At 40.0% G+C, this 25617-nt stretch overlaps 1 protein-coding gene across 1 annotated transcript in view; it reads right to left on the minus strand.

Moving 5' to 3' along the window:
* LOC104950622 (RNA polymerase mitochondrial) overlaps positions 1-20329 on the minus strand; it is a 70515-nt gene extending 50186 nt beyond the window's left edge. Inside the window, exon 1 of the mRNA XM_010777163.1 lies at positions 20105-20329. Within this exon, the coding sequence (XP_010775465.1) occupies positions 20105-20329 (225 nt within the window). The remainder of the gene's footprint in view (positions 1-20104) is intronic.
* Positions 20330-25617: the final 5288 nt, after the last annotated feature.

Consider the following 25617-nt stretch of genomic DNA (forward strand, 5'->3'; position numbering starts at 1 on the left):
TACCGAGTTCCTGTTGTCCTTTCAGTAAGTTTGACAATTGGAATCTTTTCTGCCTTACAGTAACATTACCACAAAAAAAGTAACCTCTTACTTAATAACAAATAGCCTTATAAAGTATGAAATACCATTTTGTTTCACTTTAAAATCATTGCCGTCTATTGGAACAAGTAACTACTGTCTAATTACTGAATTTAGACTTGTAATCCATTCCACATTGCATCCACAAACACCCCAACCATCTCTCGCTCTCTGTCATATACACACTCTGCACACCCAAACAACTTCGCAAGAAAGCTGGCATAGACACACACAGCAGTGAAACCAAATCTGCAGTGCAGCTCATATGGTTTGCAGGTTTGTCAGATTGTTAAGAGACATAACACTTATTTATTTTCCACATCTGAAGCTTGGTTAGCGGTGAGTGCCCGTTCATCTCCAAAATAGCCTCCAACAGGGCCAGGGTTTGAAGAGAAAGGATACCAGCCCGGCCACAACTAATCATCATGTGATGAATCATTCGAGCCGAAGCCCTTAGCTGTGGCTAAAGGATCACAGATTGCAGCTTTTGTCTCTTAGGGCCTCTGAATCTTTTTGATTTATTTGGACTGTGAGTACAGGCTGTGCTTTCTGCTCTGCTGTACTGTCTTTCCACTTCCATATGTGCAAATCAAGGTGGGCTGGAGATGGTGAAAAGCGGATTAAAAAATGCAAGTCGGAGGCAAAAATAGAGAAACATGAAACGAGAAATCCGACATGTGACAATGAACTTTTAAGTGGCCATGGCATCATCAGCCCAAATCTGTCTTTCAGCAAGCCTTTGAAAAAGATACACAAACACTAAGAGTAGATCATGAATTAAACAGGAATGGAAAAGTTTTAGTAAATGCAGGAATTGTCGCTTTGTCTTCTTCATTCGCCTCTTGCTGTGTAGCCCATGTTCTGGTATTTAGTTAGCTGCCCATTGTTTGACCTTGTTGTGTACAACCAAATGCAGGTTATTTGTGTGAGATTTCCCCAAAAAAACTGCAGATTCAAGAATGATAGTTTCTCTGATGTAATTCAAGCAGCTAAGACTGTAGAGTTTTGATTCGGTGTTTGATGTAAGATTCTAAGGTGAGCATATCCCCCATACCCGCTAGCTTCACCAGATGACGGCAGAAAACACAAACTATGCAATTAACTTTTCTCTGTTAATGATTCAGGGACACTGTGACACATGTACACAGCCATTAATTCATAAATGAGTTAAGCTAGTGACACAAGGTAAATGGCAGCTGGAGACGTGCTTAATGTCATAAGAAGCTCTGGCTGTACCTTTACTGCGTGCCAGCTGAGAGACAGTAGCGTTGACAGAACTGAAACCTACGGACCGCTAAGTGGTAAGGTGATGCTGAGCCGCTGGCTGAAATGGAAACTGTGTGCAGGGTAAACATTTACACAGACTTGATGAGACCTCCAGCATCCGACAAACCGCCTGGGCAATATATTCCAATCACATGCTCCACGCCTGCATGCTCCCCAGTGCTGTGTGCTGACACCCACTTTGGCTCACCGTACCCCATTTATTTAACTGCAAATGGGGCAAACACTTCAAATCGTAGCTTTAGCCACGCTTTGGCTGAAACAGGCATTGCGGTAAAACGGAAAAATCTTCACTCTGCTGATGCACTGAAGAGATGAAGAAAATGGGGAAGGAGCTGAAGAACTATCTCCAAATATTACAAATGAGCGCCTGTGTACATGATAGAAGGTTAAATTGTGGTAATTGTTTAAATGCATGAAGGAGGGAAGCTGGAGGCTACCTGGCAGCCGCTGAAAGACAGATGTTGGAATGGCAGGTGGGAGATTGACTAAAACAGAATTTGCAGCAACATGTAGACCTATTTATTTTTCACCCTTAAGCTTTTTTCTGAAAGATTAATTAGATAGATATCCGTTTTAAACTGTAGTTCAGATTTGTCAGTTTATTTTGGGTTTTGGATTAACTCTCTGTGGTACGGGAACGGTAGGAAAGTGAGGATAGGAATATATAACCACTCTGATTGTGAAGACTTCTGAAGACTCATCTTGTCCATACTCCATTTAAAAAGATGTATTTTCCATGTATGGCATGATTTCTTCAGAATGCAAGGAAAGCAACTTGATGTGACCATTCTGTCTTATTTGTCTCTTTTTAAAACATAAAATGTGTGCTTTGCCCTGCATGTTGATTCGCAGCATCGGTTTCTGAGCTCACAAACCACATCAGAAGATTTAATCAGAGACACAGAACATTTGACAGCTATTTAACATCTTCCTAAGACTGCTAACACATAATCTTTTTGTTAAACAAAAGCAGTTCCATCAAACTGAATATTAAAAAGGGACAGATTAGAGACTTAGAGAGTCTTGCAAATTCTTAGAAACTCTACATTTTACAAAATGTTGGGGCCTTGAAATCTCGTCTCTGCTGTTAAAAGTTAGTCTCAAGAGGGTTCAAAAACACTGGCCTCAGTCACTCATGAAAGGAGATATTAAAAATATTCCTATTGGCTGAAAAAAGGCTGTTGAAAATATACTGTCTGTCAGTGAAGAGAGTATGGGCGATGCCTTTGTTCTGCATGATGAGCTCTCTGTATTACTCACTACGTGATGACTGACTACTGGCTCAGGCTTTTTTTGGCAGGGAAGACACTTAAGGGCTCGCAAATGGAAGAACGCTGAAGAAAAGGGAAGTCTGAAAGAGCTAATCAAAGAGATATAATAATATAAGGCACAGTTGGAGTATAAGGAACACTTCGAGGAGATGTTGTACAGTAGTAGTAGAGCCATGCAAGGTTTGACTGCACTTGTACTGCAAAGCTTGAGTTGATGAGGGTGATGAAGGAAATTACTGAAAGCATGTGCAAGATGTCTGTGGAATAAGAACCTAGAATGTTTGTGCAAGAACAGTTTATTCTACCATCTATTTACAGCGCAAAGAAGGAGGATAGCACTTCATATTCACCTATACTCTATAAACCCTATGAACTCTTTATTGCTCATTGCGTTCTGACCTTCACAATAAAATTCATACACACTGCATCACTGCTTACCAGAGAGCATTTGGAGGCAACTCAACAAAAAAAGCTTAGAGTGGTTATCCAGGTAGTGGAAACGGCAGGCAAAAAAGCTCCGCTGACTGAGGAGGAAAAGAAGACGAAGAAAGAGGGTATTAGAAAAGATGGTCGCTTCTTAGCTAGAGTCATTCTCAAAACCTGCTTCCTATTACATAGTGTTTTGCTCCATCTGTATCATCAGACTTGGATAAAGGTTTCTGATTTAAATTGGGCTTTTACTAAAGTTTCTTGCTTTGGACAGCAACGTTTTTTAGACTTAGTGGATACTATGTTTTCAACAATTTATAAAAAGATAGATTTTCTTAGATGTTCTTCTTCATTTAAAAATCAACAAAAGAAATATGGCCTCACCGTCTCCGTTGTGCAGTTTGATTAGAAAATAAACAAACCGCAACTTTAAAAAAAATTAAGAGTTTTGAGGAATATGTATGTGTTTGCAGTTAGAGCTCGAGCTTCCCTCAGTAGGGCTTTGTGGTTGGGGTCACGGGGTCAGATTTACAGCACAGGTCGGTGATGAGGAGGCTGAGGTATAAAAAAGGTATTAAACCCAGGCATCAGCACAAAAAGAAGGGGGGTTGGAGGGCTATCTGATATGGGGCTTCCTCTAATCAGCCAGAGGCTCCTCTCCCCCTCAAGCAAACAGGATGCACAAAGTCTTAGAAATCACTCCCTGTACACTCAGAAAAAAAGAACAAGCAATAGAGAGAAAGAAAGAGACGGAAAGAGGGTGGGGGCCGGTCGGACAGCTAGGGGCATCTAAATGAACACAAACCAGATGCAGAACATGGTGAACACGTGTGTGAACATAAAACAGGAGTGTGTGGATAAGTGCTTTTAGTAATATGTTTACTGCACATGGTTGACAGGTCTGAGGATATGGGCTTGGTGTATGTGCGAGTGTTATTGTACTTTCGTCTTTGAGAGGACCTGTTTGACTTTGAGACAGAGGGGAGACAGTTTGTCTGGTCTTTTATGAGGGGTGAAGTTTGTGTCATGGCTAAGGTTAGAATAATGTTAAGGCTCAGGTAAGAGTCCCTCAGTGACTGAATAAATTACCAACATTGATTTGTTAACGGAATTATTTTCGGTTTTCATCAATGTATTATAGATCTATAACTTAAATGAGTACTTACTTATGCACTGTCTTTCTCCAACTATCCTCTCAATCATTCTCAATTTGTTTCACTCGAATACATTGTCATTTGCTAGGCACTTGTGGCACATCTGAAACCTGAAAGCCTGTCAGATGCGAGTGTAGAACTTGTGACGTGTTGAGAAACTATTCTCATAGGCTCCTTCCTTGATCCACCGGGGCTTGGATTGTACCTTTTTGTCACTTCCAGGACAGAAGGAGACTAAACTGAAACAAACCCAAACCACTGAAGCATAAAAGAAAAAGAAAGTGAAACAAAGTCTTAATAAAGATAAAGGGCAGAGGTGAAAGTGCTTTCCTAAATAAAGGTTTTGCAATTTTATTTTCAAAAAATTCCCATGATATGAACATCACAGCTTACTGTTATGAAAACCATGTTGTGATTAAGGAAGTTCGAGGTATTTTTTTGTCGGCTTTCATTTTAGGGTTGCGTTCATTTATAAACATTGAATACAGATGTATTTGCACTCTTTAGAAAACTGATTGAGTTTTGGAATCAATCACAGTTAACCTTAGGTGCAGGCCTTTGAAATGTGCATTTAACAAATTAGCAAGCATAGGATGGTAAAAAAAAAGGTCCTATAAAAACTTGAGCAACAGAAAAATGCCACTATAACTGTAAAGTACAGTACTGATGCATTTCATACTTGCCAATAAAGTATGAACGCATTTCAGTATAAGAAAAATATTAACTTTTATGTCCCTTTAACATAACAAACCGCTAATGTATCATCAAAGTAAAGTGATGCACTACTGAAAACTGTAAAGCCTTCCATAGTTTTCTGAGTTTTTCTAAATCCCAGGTCCCCCAAGGCTGTTTGAGTGGCACAGGGCCAAGCGTCGAGCAAAACAGCACCGGGTTTATTCTAATGTAAAGTTTAAGCCTAATCCTGCCTGCCCTTTGATATGTAACAGAAAAAAGTGTTTGCCGAGTGATGTAGTGCATGAATAGAGGCCATGAGTCCAACTGCTGCTACTTCAGTCCTCGTTGTGGTTCTTGACACCGGACCAGAGAATATCTGAGCCCCGATGACACACCAGACTGATAGGCGAAGCCCAATTATGTCTCTTTCTTTCTCGAGCTGTTTCCGTCTACCCACTTTTCTTAGAGGCTCGCTAATAATGATATCACTGGAAATATAAGAGCTACTAAGCCTTCAGACACATCTCCTGATGAGTGCTGGGATACGAGCTGCCATTACAGTGGTTGGGTACTTTGAACAGAGGGTGTGGTGTTCTCTACCAACCAGCGAGCCAAACAACCACCGGGCCACACCCTTCACCCGTCCCGAGAGGCCCTTGGTAATGGCTCTCAAAAGTGTTTGAAATAGTTGGAAGGATGACACACGCAAGGAAAAGAATGGCAGAGCCAAAGTAGCATGAAATAGACTGGCCGCGGGGAGAGACAGAGAGCAATTTGTTTCCCCTTCTGCGAATTACAGGCCGGAGCCAGCCACTGTCTCTAAATGGGAACCAGCTCGAATCTGCCCAGACACCACTATTTGGGCACAGTAAGTGATTTGAGTAGAGGAAAACACCAGCCAAAACCCCACGTCTCCTCTGGGCTATGAAGCCTGCCTGAGAATGCTTGGGTGTTCCTTTTAAAACAATCCCTGAAAAGTCTTATATAACAGTACAGTGGAAATATCTAATAGGGTGTCAGACCTCTAAGGCGTCTGCTTTGTTTAGTATCATATTTGTGTGTGCAGCCACGTGTCGGCCCATTATTCAGTCAGACAAATATGTGTGCACACATACAATGTTCCTAGAGTTTAATTTGATTATTTTCATACTGGTCTTGATTAAAAACAACTGGGAACCCTTATTTTGGTTTTCGCTAAATCACAGTCAATTGTAATAGATAAACTTTTTCTGGCTCTTGATGATGACACGTCCCTGAGACTTCTGCAAAAACTCTGTAGATAAAGGAACTTGGTATAATAATAATAATTAAAAAAAGGTTCTTATCCTGACTCCTCTTACAAAAATGTTCTATAATGTATGCTGGTGCAAGGGTTTCAGAAGACCAAATATTTCTGACTGGACAAACTTGTTGTAATATGCTTGCTTCAACTTAATGCTGGCCACCAGAATCAAGTTACATTGTTAGATGATATAACAGCTGACGTTCCTTTGCACAGTAATTTGAGTTTAGACCATGAGGCAGCTACTGAAGCAAAAGCGCTATTTCTTTCAAAGACGGAACTGCATAAGTAGACAGAATTTGCCAATAAAATCAGGAAAATCTCAACAAAGTAACTTTGTTTGGACCTAATTCTCAATACAGGAAAATTGGTGAGTGACATGTTTTCTTGAGATCACTCATGAGAACAAATGTTTCCATTTGGGAGGTTCTTACACAAGGCACATTGTTCTAATCCAGTATTAAGCCCTTGCTTATGTTGCCTATGATTACACTTAAACATTTGACAACTATAAATAAATAATGTCTTCAGAAAACAGCCAGAACAATCTCCACATTGTATTTGTGGCCCTCCGGCCTTCTTCCTCTTTCAAAATATAAACCTTGTTCAGCCGCTTTGACCCCAAACACCATTAATATCATTTTAAATTTGCAAAGTTTATTTTGTTTTTTATTCCCCCTGGGATGGATTTTCATCCATTTTCAAAGCCATTTTCATAAAATTGTAATTCATGCATGGATGGCAATGTGATAATGTCCCTAATCTTGTCTTTGAGGTGAAAAAGCTCATTCCGTTGAAAGAACATTAAAGTTGTTTCGTATTAGGTTATTATGCGTTAGACCATGTTTTCTATCCTTTTTTCCACACATGACGAAACCCGTTTGCTGTGGCTACTGGCATTAGGGTATTAGTTGAGTCATTGGCTGGACACACCAACAGAAACCCAGTTCTGCTGAGTGAGCATATCACTCGGCACATCAGGAACTACATTATAATACAAATAATATATTATACAAATAAAGCTTGTGCACACGTGCAAACACACGCATACACGTCATGGTTCTTGCTGATCAAACAGCCCACCATGGGAGCTGTCTACACAAGCATTACAGAAACAGTGTCCTGGGAAAAAAAAAGTTTCTGGTCACTGTCAACAAGCCACAGGAACGAATTGAGTGTATTAAAAAGGGTCCCCATGAGTCTTCACCTTAACCTGCATGGGGTCTATTCCTGCATGGCAGCATTTTACTTCAGGCAGACTTCAACCAAACCGTCTGTTGGTTTGGTTTTCCACTCACATCTTCCTCCCCTGGCCACTTAGCTCATCTTGTCCTCTGGAAAGAGATACTCATTCAAATGGATTAATCACCAGAGGGGTCCACTTTGAAGAAGCGCACAGAGGCGAAATGAAGGGGTACAGTAGAAAAACGGCTGGAGGAAAATGTATGTGAGGGGATAAGATGCTATGTAGTGGCCAAGGCAGCAGGGAGGACTTCAATAGAAGCTGTTGGCACGAATACGTGGCTTAAGATTCCTGGCATCGCCTGCGTGTCTTCAGGGGGCCGTCTTTGCGTGCCCACCATATTAAGGTGGGCCAAGACCCCTCAGAACTTAGCCCATATGCTCCCCCCCTCTCTAACCAGCATCACCCTGTGCCTCAGCCAAAGCAAACAATCTGTCCCGATTACAGGCCTCCCCCCTCATCTTTGATAGTGGCCTCATCTGAAATATGCATGTGTCTGGTGGTCTCTGCTCTATAATAACTCAGCTGTACCTCAAACTGCATCTGTCTTTACCTCTACCTTGCTTTGATCTTCAAAAAATCACAGCAAAAGTGTCCAGCAGCTTTGAAGCAACTCAGATGTTAGAACACACAACAAAGTCACCTTGTGGTGCTGTATATTTTTGAAATCATATTTACAAGAAAGGAGCATTTCATCATTGATTTTTCACAGGGTGGTACAAACAATTTTTCCATGTCCTTGCTTTTCAAAACAGGTTTCCCTGTTGGCTGGGGATACATCCATCATTCAGCAGGGGTGTGGACTGAAAACTCATCTCTTTCGACTCCACTTCGAGCAATAAAATGAAAAAAGTTAGATACTAACCGAGCACTTACATACTAACAAAGCACTTATATACTAATAAAGGACTGGCTTATCTAAAGCCAGTTGAGTAGCACTTGAAATGTTTTGGCTCTATGAAACCTATTGTACTTATATGATTCTGTTTTCTTCAAGTTTGTATCTTCTTGGTCGAATACACTTATTGTAAGTCGCTTTGGATAAAAGCGTCAGCTAAATGAAAATGTAATGTGTGATACCACCACGTATGGCCGGGCTGTTCCATGCCAGGCCAAAGCCAGGCCAGGCAGATAGCTGCAGTTCCTTTATGGTGCCTACTAGCTATATTTTACATTCTTGGCTTCCTGTGGGGACCAGTGCAGCTGTAGACGACCCAGTCCACAGCGCGCTTCTGATGCTGTTTATTCAGTCATAGAGCCCCATTAATGGCCGGCCACATGTAACCAGGACGAGCCAGACATGCCGCATGTCTCTGAAAATACTGATGCACCGTATAGTCGAATGGGCACTCGCATACAAACTTGCAGACACACTTGGCCCTAATTATGTTTGTTTTGCAAATAAATGTTTTGGGTTTACAGAAAATGTACTGAATAATTGAAAACATCTAATCAAAAATCCCAGTGGTCTTGTTGTCTATAAATAGCTTGCTTTTTCCAACCAACAGTTCAAAACATAAATATATAATATTCATAATGATAAGAACAGATAAAAGCAGCAATACGTCATATTCGAAAAGCAGGAAAATATAAGGCATTTGTGCTTCTAGATGACTCAAAACATTTTTAAAAGGGTTCATTGTGTTCACATTTAACAATAACAACAAAGACATATTCCAAATAACACGTGCCCTTGCATTCAGGCAACAAACTACTTATCTTTCAGAGATAACAGATATCTGAATATGAATGTAGACTCTGTAGGCAACGGGACAAAATTGGAAGCATTCTGGTTTCCGTCTGTAGTCTGTATTGACCAATCACGTTTGAGTTGGCTTTGTCAGGTAAAAAGTATATGGAGAGAGTGGAACGCATTGGACAATATACGATATGTACTTCTTACCCCAATCTTGGAACCAATTGGATATTAACTGTGGACTCTTTAGCTGAATATTAGCTTGTAAACTAGCTACTTGTGAAAAACTTTGGTCCAAGACATTGTCGTCTCTCAACACCAAAACAAATGTTGTAGCTCAAGCTGTTATTCGGACTGTAAAACAGTGACGTGTGCAATGAAAAGGAAGTGCTGGCGGATTGTAGCTGCAGTTTTCTTATTTTCCTGTGTTAGGCATCAATGGGTTTATTGATCACATTTCAAAGCATTACGGAAGAAAACTCCCCAGCTTCGAAACTCTGGGGACATGTTTACTCATAATTAAATTCTATTACAGTGCAAACAGCCAAAGTAATACAAAAGAAAAGTACGACAAATATACCTTGTCCAACAAACCAAATACCAGTTCTCTATTCCTGGGATTATTGTTTATCTCTGCTGAACATAGCAACGAAAGGCGTGTTTGTCTTGCTTTGGAGATGATGATAATGATGGTGGCATAATAGACTCCAAGGAACACAAACGGCTTTACAAAAGCGAGGTTGAAAAGGGCTAATGAGTAACCGCAGGTCAAACATTGGGGAAACATGGGCCAGGCCCTGGTTCCTGCCTTGTGCCATGCCATGTTGAAATACTTGCTTTGCTTTAACGTGCTTTCATTAGACCTTGAGTGGTCATTAATCATGGCGTTCCTTGTCGGACAAGCCACGGAAAAAAAGGGAGAAACTAAATTGTGGTTTATAGCAAGAAGAACACAACTTGCATTATAAGAGGCAAGCACACGAATGCTTGCAAGAACGGATAAATACACACCAGAAACCCAGAAATATACTGACAGTAACATGTTGTGCTATAATATCTTTGCTCATGCTTTACAGTACAAAGCCGTTTCAAATGAATTGAAAAAAACGTCCGAAGAAGGAAAAATATCTTTCTATTAGTGACAGACATCCAACTTATTTGATGTGAAATGTTCAGTTTTCATTATCCTGGGGAAGTTTCTCCAACTCCTCAAACTAAATTCTATCAAATCTACCCAATCAATGAGACATAATCAGTTCTGACTTAAGTTAGGAAAATATCTAGAAATGGCTAGACTTTACAGAGTCTGACGCTGAGAAACACATTCTCCAAACTTTAAAGCATTTTTTGGGGAGAAGAAGTCTGCGCTTATGCTGACACAGCACACTATTTACATTTCAAACACTGTGTTAAGTCTGACGTCAATCGGGAGTCGGGACCAAACTTTGTTCATGCCAAACCTGAAATCTTTTTTCATACAACACCCACGTCCACCGCATTCTCTAATGTTAAATTGTCAATTAAACTTTTATGCTCCGACGATAGAAAAAGCCACAAATCTTCAGCTCCATCTTTTATTCATCTGGCCTAGTTTGTGAGATACTTAAAGACTTGTGGTATACAGTACAGCACGGCTAAGCTGTGCATTCATCACTCAAGCCATATTTTACAGTCTTCAGTAATATCTTTAATGTCCACTGATTGGATGACCCCTTTTAAGGTGAGGTGCTACATTTAGGTCACCTTGTGTACCGTGTGTGTGTGTGTGTGTGTGTGTGTGTGTGTGTGTGTGTGTGTGTGTGTGTGTGTGTGTGTGTGTGTGTGTGTGCGTGCGTGCGTGCGTATGGGTCCTCTGAAATGGAACATAACCAGTGAAAGACTCCAGACACAAGAGGTGGGAGAGAATCCAAAGAAGAAATAAATCCCACAGTGGGTTTAGGAGTCACACTACATCAATTCAGAGCAGAATCTGCTTCAAAGCTGATACCTCACAGCTCATTTACCTCCACGTTCATTTTTCATTCAAGGAATCCATGACAGGCAGCGAGGAACATGCACGATACAAACTCACAGATGGACACCCTTTGGCATTTAAAGGAATCTAAATGTACTCAAACAGTATTCATGTACCTTTTCCAAACTTGTTATAACAGCCAGCTGTCAAATACCACTATATAATTTTAAATGATGCTATTCAGATTCAACCGACCGTAACACTGATAATGAAAAATGTGTAAATAACCACGTAAGAACCTTGGGGGCTTTATACTGTGTGAGCTTTTCTGTGGAAACTCTGCTAAATCTCTCAAATGAAAACACGTTTGCAACTTTGGAGGGTAGAAATGAAGAAAAGTTTGTTCATATTTATTGGCACAGTAGGCCACAGGAAACAGAAACAGAGAAGTTCACATTCCCCATTTGGAATCTACCCCGAAAGACCCTATCCATCCTTTATATTGTACCATAAAAATCAGACTGCGAAATAAAATCCAGAAGCGTTTTTGGAGAGGAATTTGAGAACACAGCTGAAAAAAATGTTCCATTTTACTCATTCGCTTCCTCCCCTTTGAAACAGGAACATAAAATCTTTATCACACATTAAAATAGAGAGACACATATGCACATCATAGGAGTGCGGTTAATACCTCGGGGAGCTTCTGTAACCTTTCAACCTGTATAAGATGACAAGAAAAATATGTCTACCCTTAGCATATAGAGCATATGTGAAAATATATAGGCTTCCTCCATCAGGATATTTCAGATAAGATCAGAAGTTTTCCATCAAAAACTGTTTAAAAAAAAGAAAGTTTCCAGAGAAAAAAGTAGTTTTTGCTGGCACTGTCATTCCCCATTCTCCAAACAGGTTAAACCAAACTCCATGAATCGTCTGCAAATACCATTAGCCTCGGCTCTAACTCATGGCAATATAGCACATTAGCGAAACGTCTCCAATGGGACAGATCAAAAAGAAACCCTACAGGGCTAATGTTAAGTACCAGGTGCATTAAATCCATTTTTTATCCATTGTCCATCCATTGGCAATGTTACCAAGCTTATGCGTCATATTTGAGTGTATTGTACACATGTGCTTTCATAGGTGAGTCTGTGTGTATGAGAAGAAAGGGTTCATAGACGTTCTTCATGGCCATGACATTTCGTCCTCTAAAACTGTAGGCCATACATTACTGGCACCATTAAAACCTGCAATGAAACTCAGGAGATGATCCAACAGTATAACATCGAGGCCACCCAGCAGAAATACCTCCTTTAATGATGAGAATGGGCGAAAAGAATGATGAAACTGACATGGGTTTTTAGAGCATGCAGCGCCTTTGATACAGGCCAGTTGACTGTAGCGCACACTGAAAGATCCCATTTTGCTCTAAGGAGAAAATAATGCAAACCAGCCACAGGAAGGAGGGAAGGGTAGGGAGGGATGGGAGTTCACACACGTATATGTGCCACAGCCGAGAGAGCTGTCCATGCTTCGGTGTGATGAAGACGTGGAGATGCGGTACGGAATCTGGGGAGCGTCAGTGATGACGAGCGGACACAGGGACGCCACCCAATTCATCTCCATTTACTGCTCACCTCGCCTTTGAACTGCCATTTGACTGGATGGAGTCTGTGCATGTGTTGCCCCAGCACAGTGGGTCTGTGTATACAGTATCTGTTCATGAGTGGGTGTGTGTGGGGGGGGGGGCGTTTACATGTCCTGTGAGTGTAACCAGGTATCTACATTTGATAACGATGTCACAGATTCTTATTTTATTGAATTTGTAGTGTTAATAACCGACCGGGTAATTTTTGTTAAACACATAAAATATTGCAATACTATATATTAATAAACAGATTATCATTTGACTGGTGCAAATGCGATCAATTGAGAATTTATTTTAACTAACAGTAATGTTATAATTGATTCATATTAAACGACATAATGCTAAACATTCACCATTACAGATGAATCCAATATGTTTTTGCTCCGTTTTCATTTTTATAGCATTTTATCTGAGTAATTCTCAGCTTTCATTTCCAATGGACATCAAGATAATGACGTCCTCAGAGAATCAAAAAGTATATTTTGTGTGTTCAAATTTATCAATTGCAACAATTTCCTCTTGGTTAAAGTGTTAAATGTTCAAATCAGTATGTGGACTACTTCTCTGTCTTTATTGCTTGATATACAGTACCGTACTTGCAATCTAGGAAATTATGCTCATGTAAGTCCCTCTGGAGTAGAACCCAGCTCTGCTGTAGTGGTGCAGTATGTCTGAACAGCAGTGTCTGCTGCCAGGAAGAAGATGATGATGATGATGATGATGATGATGTGTTAGTTGGATCAGTAGTTAGAGCGAGTGATGATCCCTGTGAACCATAATGGCCTCTTTCTTTCCCCCTGGACCAACTGAACAGGAGCCTAATGATCTCTGAGACCAGATGAGACACATCACGCTGGAGTCTCCTGTGTCTGATCACACAAACACACACGTCAGCAAATATGCCAGCAAAACACACAATTAGAAGCACATGTGCATGAAAACACAACGGAAAGCTCACATCATATGTGGACGTGGACTTTGATATTTTACACATGGCCATTTTGGGTTACACAACTCAAATCTGATAACTAATGGTCCCACCTTGTGATGCTGAAATGATCAGCATCAGTGGCGAGCAGAGGTCTGCAGCGCTAGTAAAATAGGGGATAGATTTTTAGGGGTCCAGTGGTTTGACAAGTGCCCCCGACTCCAGTCCAGACATCCACCGTCTGTCTGCTCATCCGCTCCCCAGGATGTCACTCCATTCATCATCCTGCTGCACGCCATTCATCATCCTGCAGCACGCCACACAGCTACGCTTAGCCGCATTCTTCGGTTACAATCAGGCTTTCATACTCATCCTCTGATGACTAAGCCAGACACTGGAACAGACAGTAGCTCCTCAGTTGGCTCTCAGTGGAAGGAGATTCGAGGAGTGTGATACCCTATCCTGCCACAATCTGCCAACCCATGAATATAAAACTGTTTCCACAAAGAGAATTAGATATCTGGTTAATCTGGGGTTATCTAAAATGACTGGACAAGTTTTAATGACACAATAGCCAGAGCAAGAGAGTGAAGATATTTTGATAAAAAGTACATGAGAGATGAGTTTTGAGAAGAAAGGGAAAAAGGGTTTGAAAAGCAGGTTTATGACGGATTGATTTCCAGCTGTTTATACGACAAAATGAGCAAAAAATGTTTCCATTCTATAAAAGAAGATGGATGTCTAGTCAGTCCCGGGGCTGTTTTTAGTCTTTTTAACTGTGATTCTCAGCAGTGAACCCACAACAGCCAAACAACTTGAGGATGTGTTTCTCCACTTTACAGAATAAATCATTTATTGCCATGTTGCAGTAACTGTGATTCGGACAGGTTGTTTCCCATCTCATCTAGACCTAAGTACAGTTAGATAGAGCCTTTCCTTAGACCTTTTATTTATTACCACCCTTTTATTTTATTTATATTGTTTGTTTTTATTGCTTTTTATTCATTCTACCGTGTTTTGCAATGTTTTTATACTGTTCATGCTCACTGCTTGTAGCACTTCGGGATTTGAAGTCAAATATGGAGTGCTTTATAAATTCAACCCATTATTATTATTAGATCACAATTTAAGTAGCGTATGCTTTTACCAATTTTTGACAAGTATTTTCTTATTGGAGGGAGACTCGTTTATGACAACATGGCTGCACACAAAACATTAATTGTGTGTTCAAGATAGGTTCTCTTTCATTTGAGGCTTAGATCTGCTCTTAAAGCATACAGTATGTTGTCTCATGGTGTCTACTGTCCATTCATCCACTTTCTAAATAGCCTACTGCAATATTTTCTGGAGGCCTCCTGTTATAACATACCAGACAGAGTATGGAGACTTGACTGCCCAGATATGTCAGCACACAATACCTCCAAGCTTAAAATGGACATTTTACAAGATGGCATTACAGCTGTTTAAAAAATAAATGTGATGCCTTCTCAATCAATTATGACCTGACAATGTGTTCTTACTTCTCTGGGTGTTGTTTATCTAAAGTTGTGTACTCCTGGAGCTAATGGGACTAGTGAGACTAGTTTAAACAACTGACACTCTGCAACTGATTCCCTTAAAGATATTTGTAAATGGTTTCCTCATTTAATCATCTCTTTGTGTGTAAGTGAATTTATAGATTATTTCCATTTCCCTGTGAGGGTGGATGTATTGGTGAGTTGCCATGTGCTTGTGTTGGGGATGCTTTTTTTAGTTATTGGTCTTATTATTTTCTGACTGCATTGATGGAGTGCCGGTACTAGGGCTGCTCAATTAATCATATTTTAATCGCAATTACGATTTTGGCTTGCAACGATTATGAAAACATAATCGAAATAAAACAATTATTGATTTATTGATATATTATCAATAAATGAATTGATATATTATTGATATATTCATTTTTTTATTGGTTTTGCAGTTGAATTATACTTAAAGTTCAGGGTAATCAACTGTTACAAACATACTGTTCACATTTTTTTTTAGTCAATGGATAATCGTTTTTAATAATCGTGATATCAATTATTGACCCAAATAATCCAGATTATGATTTTTGCCATAATCAAGCAGCCCTAGCCGGTACCCAACAGTAAATGCTCCAAATATGTATGTGCGAGTCTGCGTGTGTTAATGTTTGAGGGAAGGAGCGTTTTGCTTTTTTTGTTAATTTATTTATAAATTATTCTGCATTTTGTATATGTTTTTATTAATCTATTTGATTGTTGTCAATCTTAATAAACAAGTTGCGCTTTATGTTGTAAACTTTGTATTTTTTGGGCAATTAAAACAGTACATTTTTTGATTGTGCTGTAAATCCTGCTTGTTACAATGCTCAGTTGTGCTGCTGTGTGATGGCTCATTCTAAATGGTTCTCAGTTAAGGTGTGTTTCATCACCAACCTTTACCTTACTTTGTTCCACCTCAATGGTGAATTGTAGCAGCCATATGTACAAGATGACAAACAGTACAATTTCAAAGTAATTATTTCTGAAGTTCCCTTTGGATATAGACTGGGAGGCCATTTTGGCATACCAAAAATCAGATTGTGGACTGAGCCGCTCCCCATGAAAGACAGAGGAAAACCAGACATCTTCTCCTTTTTCCGTCATCTATTGACAGGAAATATGACGTCAGTCAATGGCAGAAGAGCAAAAAACACTGTCCAAATCTGTGGACATTAAACATGCCTCGCCTGTTATTAATACAAGTGTAAAAATGAAAAGTCAGCAGTTTTCCTTTATTAAGTAGCAAGGAAACAGAAAACCTGAGAAGTGAAAATTCACCTTTGGATAAATCATTTAAAAAACATGTCATCTGAAATGATTGTAAAAGCATTTTAATGATAGCTTAGGTAAGGAAATCCTTTTATGAAATACCTGCTGTGGTTTAGCTCTGTTGCTCGGTAAATGGAGAGGGAAGCTGAATCCCTCTACCTGTCATTATTAAGAGCCCTCAAAGCTCTCAGGATGTTTCTCAGAAGGCGATTCAAAGTTACAGAGCCAGCGAGCCTCCCGTAGACAAACCCAAACATGAAGAAGATTTACAGATACCCCCTTAGCTTGGATGAAATTCACACGAGGGAATATACTAAAGCCGCCGGAGATAAGATGACTTCGCTCACCACCGATCGGAGGATTAGAGAAAGAGGTCTGGGTTTTGAAGTCTTATGCTGCTTTTCTCAGCATCGGCTCCACATGACAGCCTTTGGAGACATATCTGTGTTGGATCACCAAAAAGTGAGCTCTGACATTTCCTATCAAGAGGTTTAATTGATTGATTATTTCGGAATACAAGCCTAGAATTCTCCACTGCACATGTTGAATTTATTCTATGCAGAAGCACTTCATATGACAAGATCGCAGCGATGAAAGATGTGCTGAGTGTGGAAAAAAGCACCAGAGGAGTGCAGAGTAGGTCAACAGCTCCCCGGGATCTCCTCAGGAATTCCTTTCACAGATTTTTCTTTCGAGTCTTATTTACTTATGATTATTCATATACTGTAGAGAGCCTCAGTGGGAGGGAGGGAGTGTGCAGGGAGTTGGTTATAAGGTGAAAAACAAGAGTACAAAAATGGCCGAGGGGAATAATTACCAGCTTTGGCTTTATAGGAAAAAAGGGAAATCCACAGTAGAATCCCTCGACTGGAAACTTTGCTAACGGGGTTGTTCTGTAATTAGGGAATTTGCAGGAGAGGACGTGTCTCCTAGAACATGGAAACAAATAAAAAAACTTTTCCTGGCCTTACTTTTACAATTTCTTACTCTACTCCTACTATAACCACTATACCTCTAATATTAATATCAGCCTAATCAATGATAGATTTTAGGTCAAAGTTTATATTCTTATCAGGTTTACAATGACACATTTAAAAAATACAACATAGACGCACTGCATTACCAAATGTTGTTGTAATGACCCCCGTGAATTTGGTTATTATATAATGCTAATTATCAGGTTCATATGACATGTCTCCATGCTTTAATGTTCAAAAGGCTCTTTATTTTTCTCATACTGCCTGTGCTGCAGCACCTCTTTTCACCCTGTCTGAAACCAGAGACCAGTCTGCTCTGATTGGTTAGCTGGCCGGCTCTGTAAAAATGTGTCAACTACTTAGAGATGTCCCTCCCCTTAGCATATCACGGACAATTTGTAAAAGTGCTAGCCAATGGCAGCGCAAGTGTAACATAGTGATGTCATTATGTTGTGGAAGTAAACAAAGGAAACGTTGGGATTTTAGCCTTTGCAGACCATTCACAAAAAGCTATAAAACACTACAGTAAAGGGAAAACCCCCAAAACTGAATTGTATCTCCATCTACTAGTACTATAACTATACATCTCATATTAATAACAGCCAAATCAATGATGTGTTTCTGAGACCAATACTTAAAGTTATCTGTTTAACAAGTCCACATGCAAAATAAAACATTAATGCGAAACACTACAAAATATTTTTGTAATGGCACCCTTGAAGTTTGTTACAAAATGCACAACATGAATATTTATTCAGAGTAATAATTATACTTAACATACATGTGTATGCTATTAGGCAGGTTATCATAAGCAAAAGGGCCATCACCACTGACTAATACATCTATGTATTCAGGCATTTTCCATTTACAGATATCTTTTGTTTGCTCTTCTGTGTCTATGCGATGCATTCTATAGGACATGTTTTTTCAACCATTGTTTATGTCAACAGACTGAATGCGGATCAGAACCGTCTTTGGAGCCATTGAATGGAAAACTCTAGACGTCAAATAAAAAGAGGGACTATACACGTGACTGCATCCCAAAGCTAGGAAAGAGTCACTGAGTCTGTTGCAGGTGGAAATAGTGGAAAGCACTTGGCGTCCGTCGTCATAGCGATGTACCACTGCATTAGCTGTTGGCATCTGAAAAACAGCAATAGAGGAGACTTCCAGACGCAGCATTGTAGTGTTTTTAAGTTACAATACACACAGTATCTAGGATCAAATACAGACAGTCGCTTCAGCTCATTACCTTGGAAAATGTCTCTTTCTTTGCCCTGTACACCTGTTCCACTTTTCATCTGTTTCATTTTGTTCTTTACCTCTCTATGCACTTCCTACTATTTATCTTCATCATTATCACCTTTCTCTTTGCTTCCTCTTGTCTGCTACTGGGATAAAGGTCTGGCTCTAATTTCAAATGTCAAAAAAAAGTGGATAACTGCTTTGTGAAAGTGATGCTCACCCCATGACATCTTCTAATACGATGATTTATCGCAGCCAAACATGTGTATTCTGGAGTACAGGCATGTGCTGTTGGCCTGGCCCGGAGTCCCTGTCAACCTCAGTTTCTGTATCCTTCTGCTGATTAAATAAAGATCTCATACCTTATCGATTGCACCACTTTTCCTGCGTGCATGTGCACAAAGGAAATGCCTGGTATGAAAGTATGCGCAACAACTGCAGACAATGCCATTATCAATCATTGAAGGAAAATGCCCCAAATACTTGTGGGTCTTGGCCGTTCTAACCTGAAAACAATCATAATTGACATATTTATCCGAGTCTTGCCGACAGGCCAGCCAATTTTGGGATCTCCATTCATTCTCTCCTAAAAACCCTGCCATTCTTTAGCAGTTGATGAAAAGCAAATGCAAAATGGCAAGGGGGATTTGGCTACTGTCGAGCTATTAGGTATTTTGGTATGGTATTATATTCAATTTCTAGGTTCTACTGAAATGATCTTTATGACTCAGGACAGGTATGAAGATGTGAGGTGGGAGCTTCTGTCATTTTGGAAATATATGACCTTAATAACTTAATATATATAACAAAGCAGAGAATACAAGTTTTCAAGGCATCCATTCTGTCTGTCTCAGCTTTTTTTTGAAGAACAAGGTTTGTTTTGCCCTATATTTTGTAAAATATACAAACTATAGGAACTAGGTATACATTTTCTTGACTGACTTCATGTCCTGTCCATATATTTACTCAGATATGACAGTGTCCTTAATGTTTGCAGTGAAATTGATCCATTTCATCTATTCTTTGGGAAATGCCCCCCCCCCCCCACCGTCCACCCCTTTTCCTCAGTGATGCTTATTATGTTCATCAATTGTGATAACGGAGGTCGTCCTTATTCTAGCTTTTAGTTATCACTTTCCAGAAGAACTGGCAACTTAAGTCATAGGTCGCTCACTACTCGACATCTGTTATCAATACAAAAACAACGGTGATCTAAAGATATGTTCTCGCCAAGTATGGTATAATATGGTCTTTTGACATGAACAGAATGGAATGATTAGCCTGTACTATCACCAATATTGTTGTTTGGTGCATTACTTTAAGTTCTAGATGTGTGTTGGGTTTTGTACATACAGCAGAATGTCAATCCTCTTTCTGCCTATCAAAACAGGTTACAGCGAGCACTTTATGAAGAACCAGATCACAGTCTGCCTCCCCGAGTCCAGCTGACGCTCTTCTTCCCGTTCAACCAGGTCCCGGAGCCACCGTTTCCTGTGTGGGCTTATCAGGCTGATAAGAGCCGGAGCCTCCTTCCAGGGAAGTGCGTCTCTGTCAGGCCCTGAGGGCTGCCTCTCAGGGCTTATCTCGCCTCTACCCAGCAGCACAGAGCCAGAGCAAAGGCCAGCCAGGTGGGCATCCCTGTGAGGCATGTTGCTGAATGCCAACCACACACACACACACACACACACACGCACGCACGCACGCACGCACGCACGCACGCACGCACGCGCGCGCGCGCCCGGGCCTTTCTATCATCATCACTATCTAAACTAGGCAGCCAGGGTCAGAGTACAACATGAAGCGGATATTAGTGATATGTGGGAGGCTACTGACAATACATGGCTCAGGATGTAACTCCCTCACCAATTATTTGTGTCTCTTTCACTGCCAGTAACTTTTTGGTTGCTGCTAAAATTAATCGAGTCGCCCGAATTACAACAAACACACCTATAAACTCTCAAATTTAGTTATGGTATTATTTCCAAAAAATGTCATCATCTCAATACAATGGCCATGAAGGGAATTTAATACATATTGCGCACAGCAACATGACTTTAAACGCGCTTACAATTTGTTTAATATAGAGACTAACTATTTGGTAGAAAGTAGGAAAAAGGACCTATAGATTATCACATTTTTAGGAAAGGTTGAAAAGATCTATAACAAATTCAACTGCATTGTAGTGCTGTCCTGATATCTAAAAAACTGTCCTGATTCTACATTTGCGATATGCTTTGTCTTTGCAAAGTAAATTAATCTGTGCAGTGGTTCCACAGCCGTTGCAAAGTCAGCTAACTTCCCTTCTAGGCTGAGATTCTCCTACGCAACTTTTTGCTTGCGGGCTCATCCTCGATCTTCCTGAATTCCACGGAAATGTCCCTGAAATTCTTCTCCTAATAAGATAATGTGCTGAATATTGGATTTTAGAGTATGGTGAATGTTTACACATGTGGTAACACCGATTGGCCCCCTGGAGTGACTACTTGTGATTAAATATGAGAGAGGTTCATTAGTAATCGTAACCAATTGTTAGTCTTCAGGGCAGAAGATGTTTTGCAGTGGAGTCGACTCAGCGGATCACCTGAGGTAACCGTGGGGAACAGATTCATAAAATATGAAATGTTTGTTTCGGTTTGGTGAAAGTAATAGACAAAATAATATAAAACATCAGAAAATGTAAAGAAAAAAACTCTTATTCGCTGAAAAAGACCACATGGAGCCAACTTCACCATCCACACTTTATAAGGTTAAATTAAGGTTTACATTTATCTTCTTAAAGCTATCAGGGTAAAGTATTTCCCAACAATGGCTGCGAAAATACTGTCTAATGATCTGCCTGTAAATTAACAAAAGTGTCTACATATAAGTACATTTTATGTAAAGTTTATAAACATATATAATTATCCTTGCCTTAATATTTTACCCTTCCTTTTTTCTATTACTTGGGCTACAACTAAAGGAATTATTTAATTATCAATTCATCTGCTTATTATTTTCACAATTAAATCAAATATTTAACTCTATAATGTATTAAATTAATGTCCATGGGGACGTCTTCACTTTGTTTTTTTTACCATTTCGAACACAATTCAATCTGAAACACAAATAATTGAGTTGGCAAACAAAAGAACAAGACAAGCAGGAAGTGATTGCAAAACCAGCTAATGTGGCTCAAGCCATTAATTGGTTATGACAATAGTTGATAATGGGAAACACCCATAATTGCAATTGGAGCATATTTGAGTGCCAATCCCCAACAGTCAAGATACTGTTCTTACTATGGTCACCACCAACAGGAGGAGTATCATTTATGCAGTTCCATCACATTCCTAAAATACATACAATCTGCCTCTTTCCTGTGATCCTGCAAGCCAAGCACATGAAACTGCACATGTAAGCACGCACAGGGCCCATGACATAACTCCTCATGGCGGTGCAGCTGTATACTCGCCATGTGCCACTAAACATCACATGAAGCCAGGCAGGAAGAATCGTTGCCGCTGTCGTTTCAACCTGTGTTTACTTTGCTCCAGATCACATTTCCACTCTACGCTCGAGCAGAAAGCACATAAACCTGAGGAAAAGCTCAAGAGACATAATAGATCATAATGAAGTGGCCTGCTGGTTTGCATATGTCAAGGTCGCCAAAGTGTATCACGGAACATTTCTCTTCTCATTGTAAGAGCTATAAAGACATGTTAAACTGATTTGGTTTTGATTTACTTCAAGTTAAACAAATATATGTGTTGGAAAGTTTGCATATCTAAGCTGGGAATAACACATGAAAGTTATTAAAAAAGTGGAGCTTCAAACCTTGAATATCAGAGCGGTCACTGCCAATCATTTAGGGGCTACTGAGGATATCTTGGTTTTACTGATTTGAGAGCGGGTTTCAAACAAACGTGTGTTTTGGCTCCTTTCTCCACATCTCAGTGACCATTTAGACTCTGTTTTTTGTTTATTATGAGTACTGCCAGGCTCCTTACATACATCTGACCAATGAACCCTCTCCAACAAACAACCAGAGTTAAAAGGACATTTTTATAGTCCCTGTTATTGTACCAGAAAAGGAGGAAAAACAAGAAAAAAAGCAAAGGAAACTAAGATTTTTCAGTGGCGTTTTTACGACATGCCAGCTGAGTAGCATCAATGCACAGCAACCAATGGGGGGGGGGGACAGCATTATTATATGGGGAAAAACCAAGGGGAGGATGTGTGCGTTTGCATGGAGTATATTTTATAACGTAACAATCAATCATGTATTTCTTTTTCTGCCTTGTTTTGAGTAAACTGACTTTTTTTTCCTAAGAACACTTTTTTTATTTATCTATCGCACAGAAATGACCAAAGGATAGTTTTTATGGGTCCTTGTTGGCTTGTTGAGATAGCTGCCCCCTGCACCTGCCTGAGCATTTCATCAGTCAGCCAGTGGGTTGGGGTGTGAGGGGCCCACGGTGGAAGCGGAGTTAAGGGGGCGTCAGAATGATGTAGAGGGTGGTGGGAGTGGGCGGTGCTTTAGAGGGGCGGGGGTGCACCGTGTGATACCTCAGGGAGTTTGATTGACAGGTGCAGACAGGGATCGTGGCAACAAGTGGACTGCAGTTACTTCAGCTGCACCGTGGAGGGTGGAGGAAGGAGGGAGAAAACAACCTCAGCTGTGACGAATCTGTGGGTCCTCAGAGTTCAAAGGCACCGACTCATAAAGGGGAATGAGTAGGTTGTGTGTGTGTGTGTGTGTGTGTGTGTGTGTGTGTGTGTGTGTGTGTGTGTGTGTGTGTGTGTGTTTGTGTGTGTTGGGCCAGAGGTGTTTTGAATAAAAGAATGCATGTAAGGCAGATGGTGTTCTATGGGGAAAGTCTGAGCGTTTTTTTAGATAATTTATTCATGCGACGTAGAAACAGCAAAAACAGCTTGTCTGCGTTTAGACTGAGGCGTGTAATAAAAAAAAAATGAATGATTTAGTTGTGATTGTTTATGTGATGAGGCCCGCAACTAAAGTATATTTTCATTATCAATCTGATGATTTTTTTCTGATTATAAAAAATTGGGTTTGATTTCATTAAAATGTTAAGGGATGTACCTTTGAATTCCAAACAGCCAACGACACACTCCAAATAAATGTTGAAGTTAGCCGTCCCAAAAAGTGCCATGTTGTTTTTAAGACTTATTTTTCTTGAATAATCCACTCTATAGGCCACCGGACCATATATATTCAGCTGTCTTCCATTTGCTTTACATTTGCAAACCTGGTTTTTAATAAAGACGAGATGTTTTCTTGTCAGTTTTCACACTGAAAATCAATTTAATTTAATTAGAAAAACTCTCACATTTCTCCTCAGACACACTCACTTTCCTCTGATACGATCAAAGAATAGCATACCAACTCCTGCCCCGAAAATCCCTCTGCATAGTTCTCTGACACAATAGTCTACTCAGATTGGAAAGCCAAATAATGGTTGAAAGAAATAAGAATTTGAATTATCTGTTCGGACAGTAACATTTGGATTAGGGTTTTTCCGTTGTTTTGGTTGGCCGGAGCGTCTCGATCCTGTTACAGAACCACACAAGCCTCTCTGTGGTGGACGGGGGGAACCGTGTGGGGGGAGGCCGAAGCCCCCAGAGGAGCGACACCTGAGCAGGCGAGGTGGGCACCCCCGAGATCTCTCCCGTTCCAGCTAAAACACAGACTATTTAAGAAGGAATAATAAAAATGCCTAACCTTGTTAAGTATAAGGGCAAGTATTCTCATAACATTCCCCATTCAGAGGCACGGGGGAATTGACTCATTGAATTGGTTCGGGCTGAGCAGCGATTTTATATCCACAGCGCCTGCAGCAAGACTAGATTGCCTTTCCTAAGCCTTCCAAAGAATATAGGCTAGGCGGTGCGAAATGGCAAGAATGTTCCGATTTGATTTGACATAAGGAGAGGATTGTTTCATTTCAATCTCGCTTTCTTTCTCTCGCTCTTTCTGTCACACACGCAGGCTTGGTGCCGGTCTTCTGAGGCAGGCAGCAAAAATGGCTGGCAGTTGTTTCGTTTTTTTGTCTTCCTTTCATTGGTTTGGAGAGTTGTGTGGCGTGTAATTGGCAACTCTGGCCCCAGGATCTTTGAGTAGATAATAACTGTCTGTGTGAGAGGGGTGTCTCAGACCAAACGTGCTAAATTCATTACCTGGGTATATTATTCAATTACTCCACTTCTATTAGGACATCAATTGGTGGCCATAGCACTGCAGCCAAGATAAAGATGAGTACCTAGCTTGCAGGAGAATCTGTCTTCCATGAGGACAGATTAGGGTGTGTGAATGGCAAATAGGGTAAGATACAGTGAAAAGGTTAAAAATGACAAAAGTCAAATATTTTCCAACGTGATCGTGCAAATGCAACACCAAGTGAGGTTTGAGGACATTTGGAATTAAACCAAACCAAATGTATCACACTCAAAATTAAGTAAGAAAACAAAAAGGTATAAGTGAATGCTCTCCAAGTAGAAAAATGCATAAAATCCAGAGGAATGTGTGCCAGCAGTAAGAACAGTCCACATATACAAAATGAAGGTCTTTTTTAATTGCTAAAGTATAGCACAATAATACATTTAAGATATATGGAAACATATTTTTACTTTAATCTTTAAGCAAATGCATTTGTTGCATGAGGTAAGTCCTTTAAAGATGTCACTGCCTTTTAGTTCAAGTTTTATGAAGACAAGGAAAATGATCCTTGGCTTATTTCTTAAAATAAATTCTGGAAAAAATACTTATTTTTTATATATACACTTATTTAAATGTAGTTGCATTTATAATAAATATAATAATGCTAATGTGTTTGCCCCGTTAATCACTCATGTCAACAGCAGCAATGTTAGAAAAAGCTCAGACCGGGTATAAGTGAATAATTACAAATGGGAACAAATGGGAACAAATTGAAACAAATAA

This window comes from Notothenia coriiceps, unplaced genomic scaffold, assembly GCF_000735185.1.
Source record: "Notothenia coriiceps isolate Sejong01 unplaced genomic scaffold, NC01 NC01_scaffold00017853, whole genome shotgun sequence".
NCBI classification, from domain to species: domain Eukaryota; kingdom Metazoa; phylum Chordata; class Actinopteri; order Perciformes; family Nototheniidae; genus Notothenia; species Notothenia coriiceps.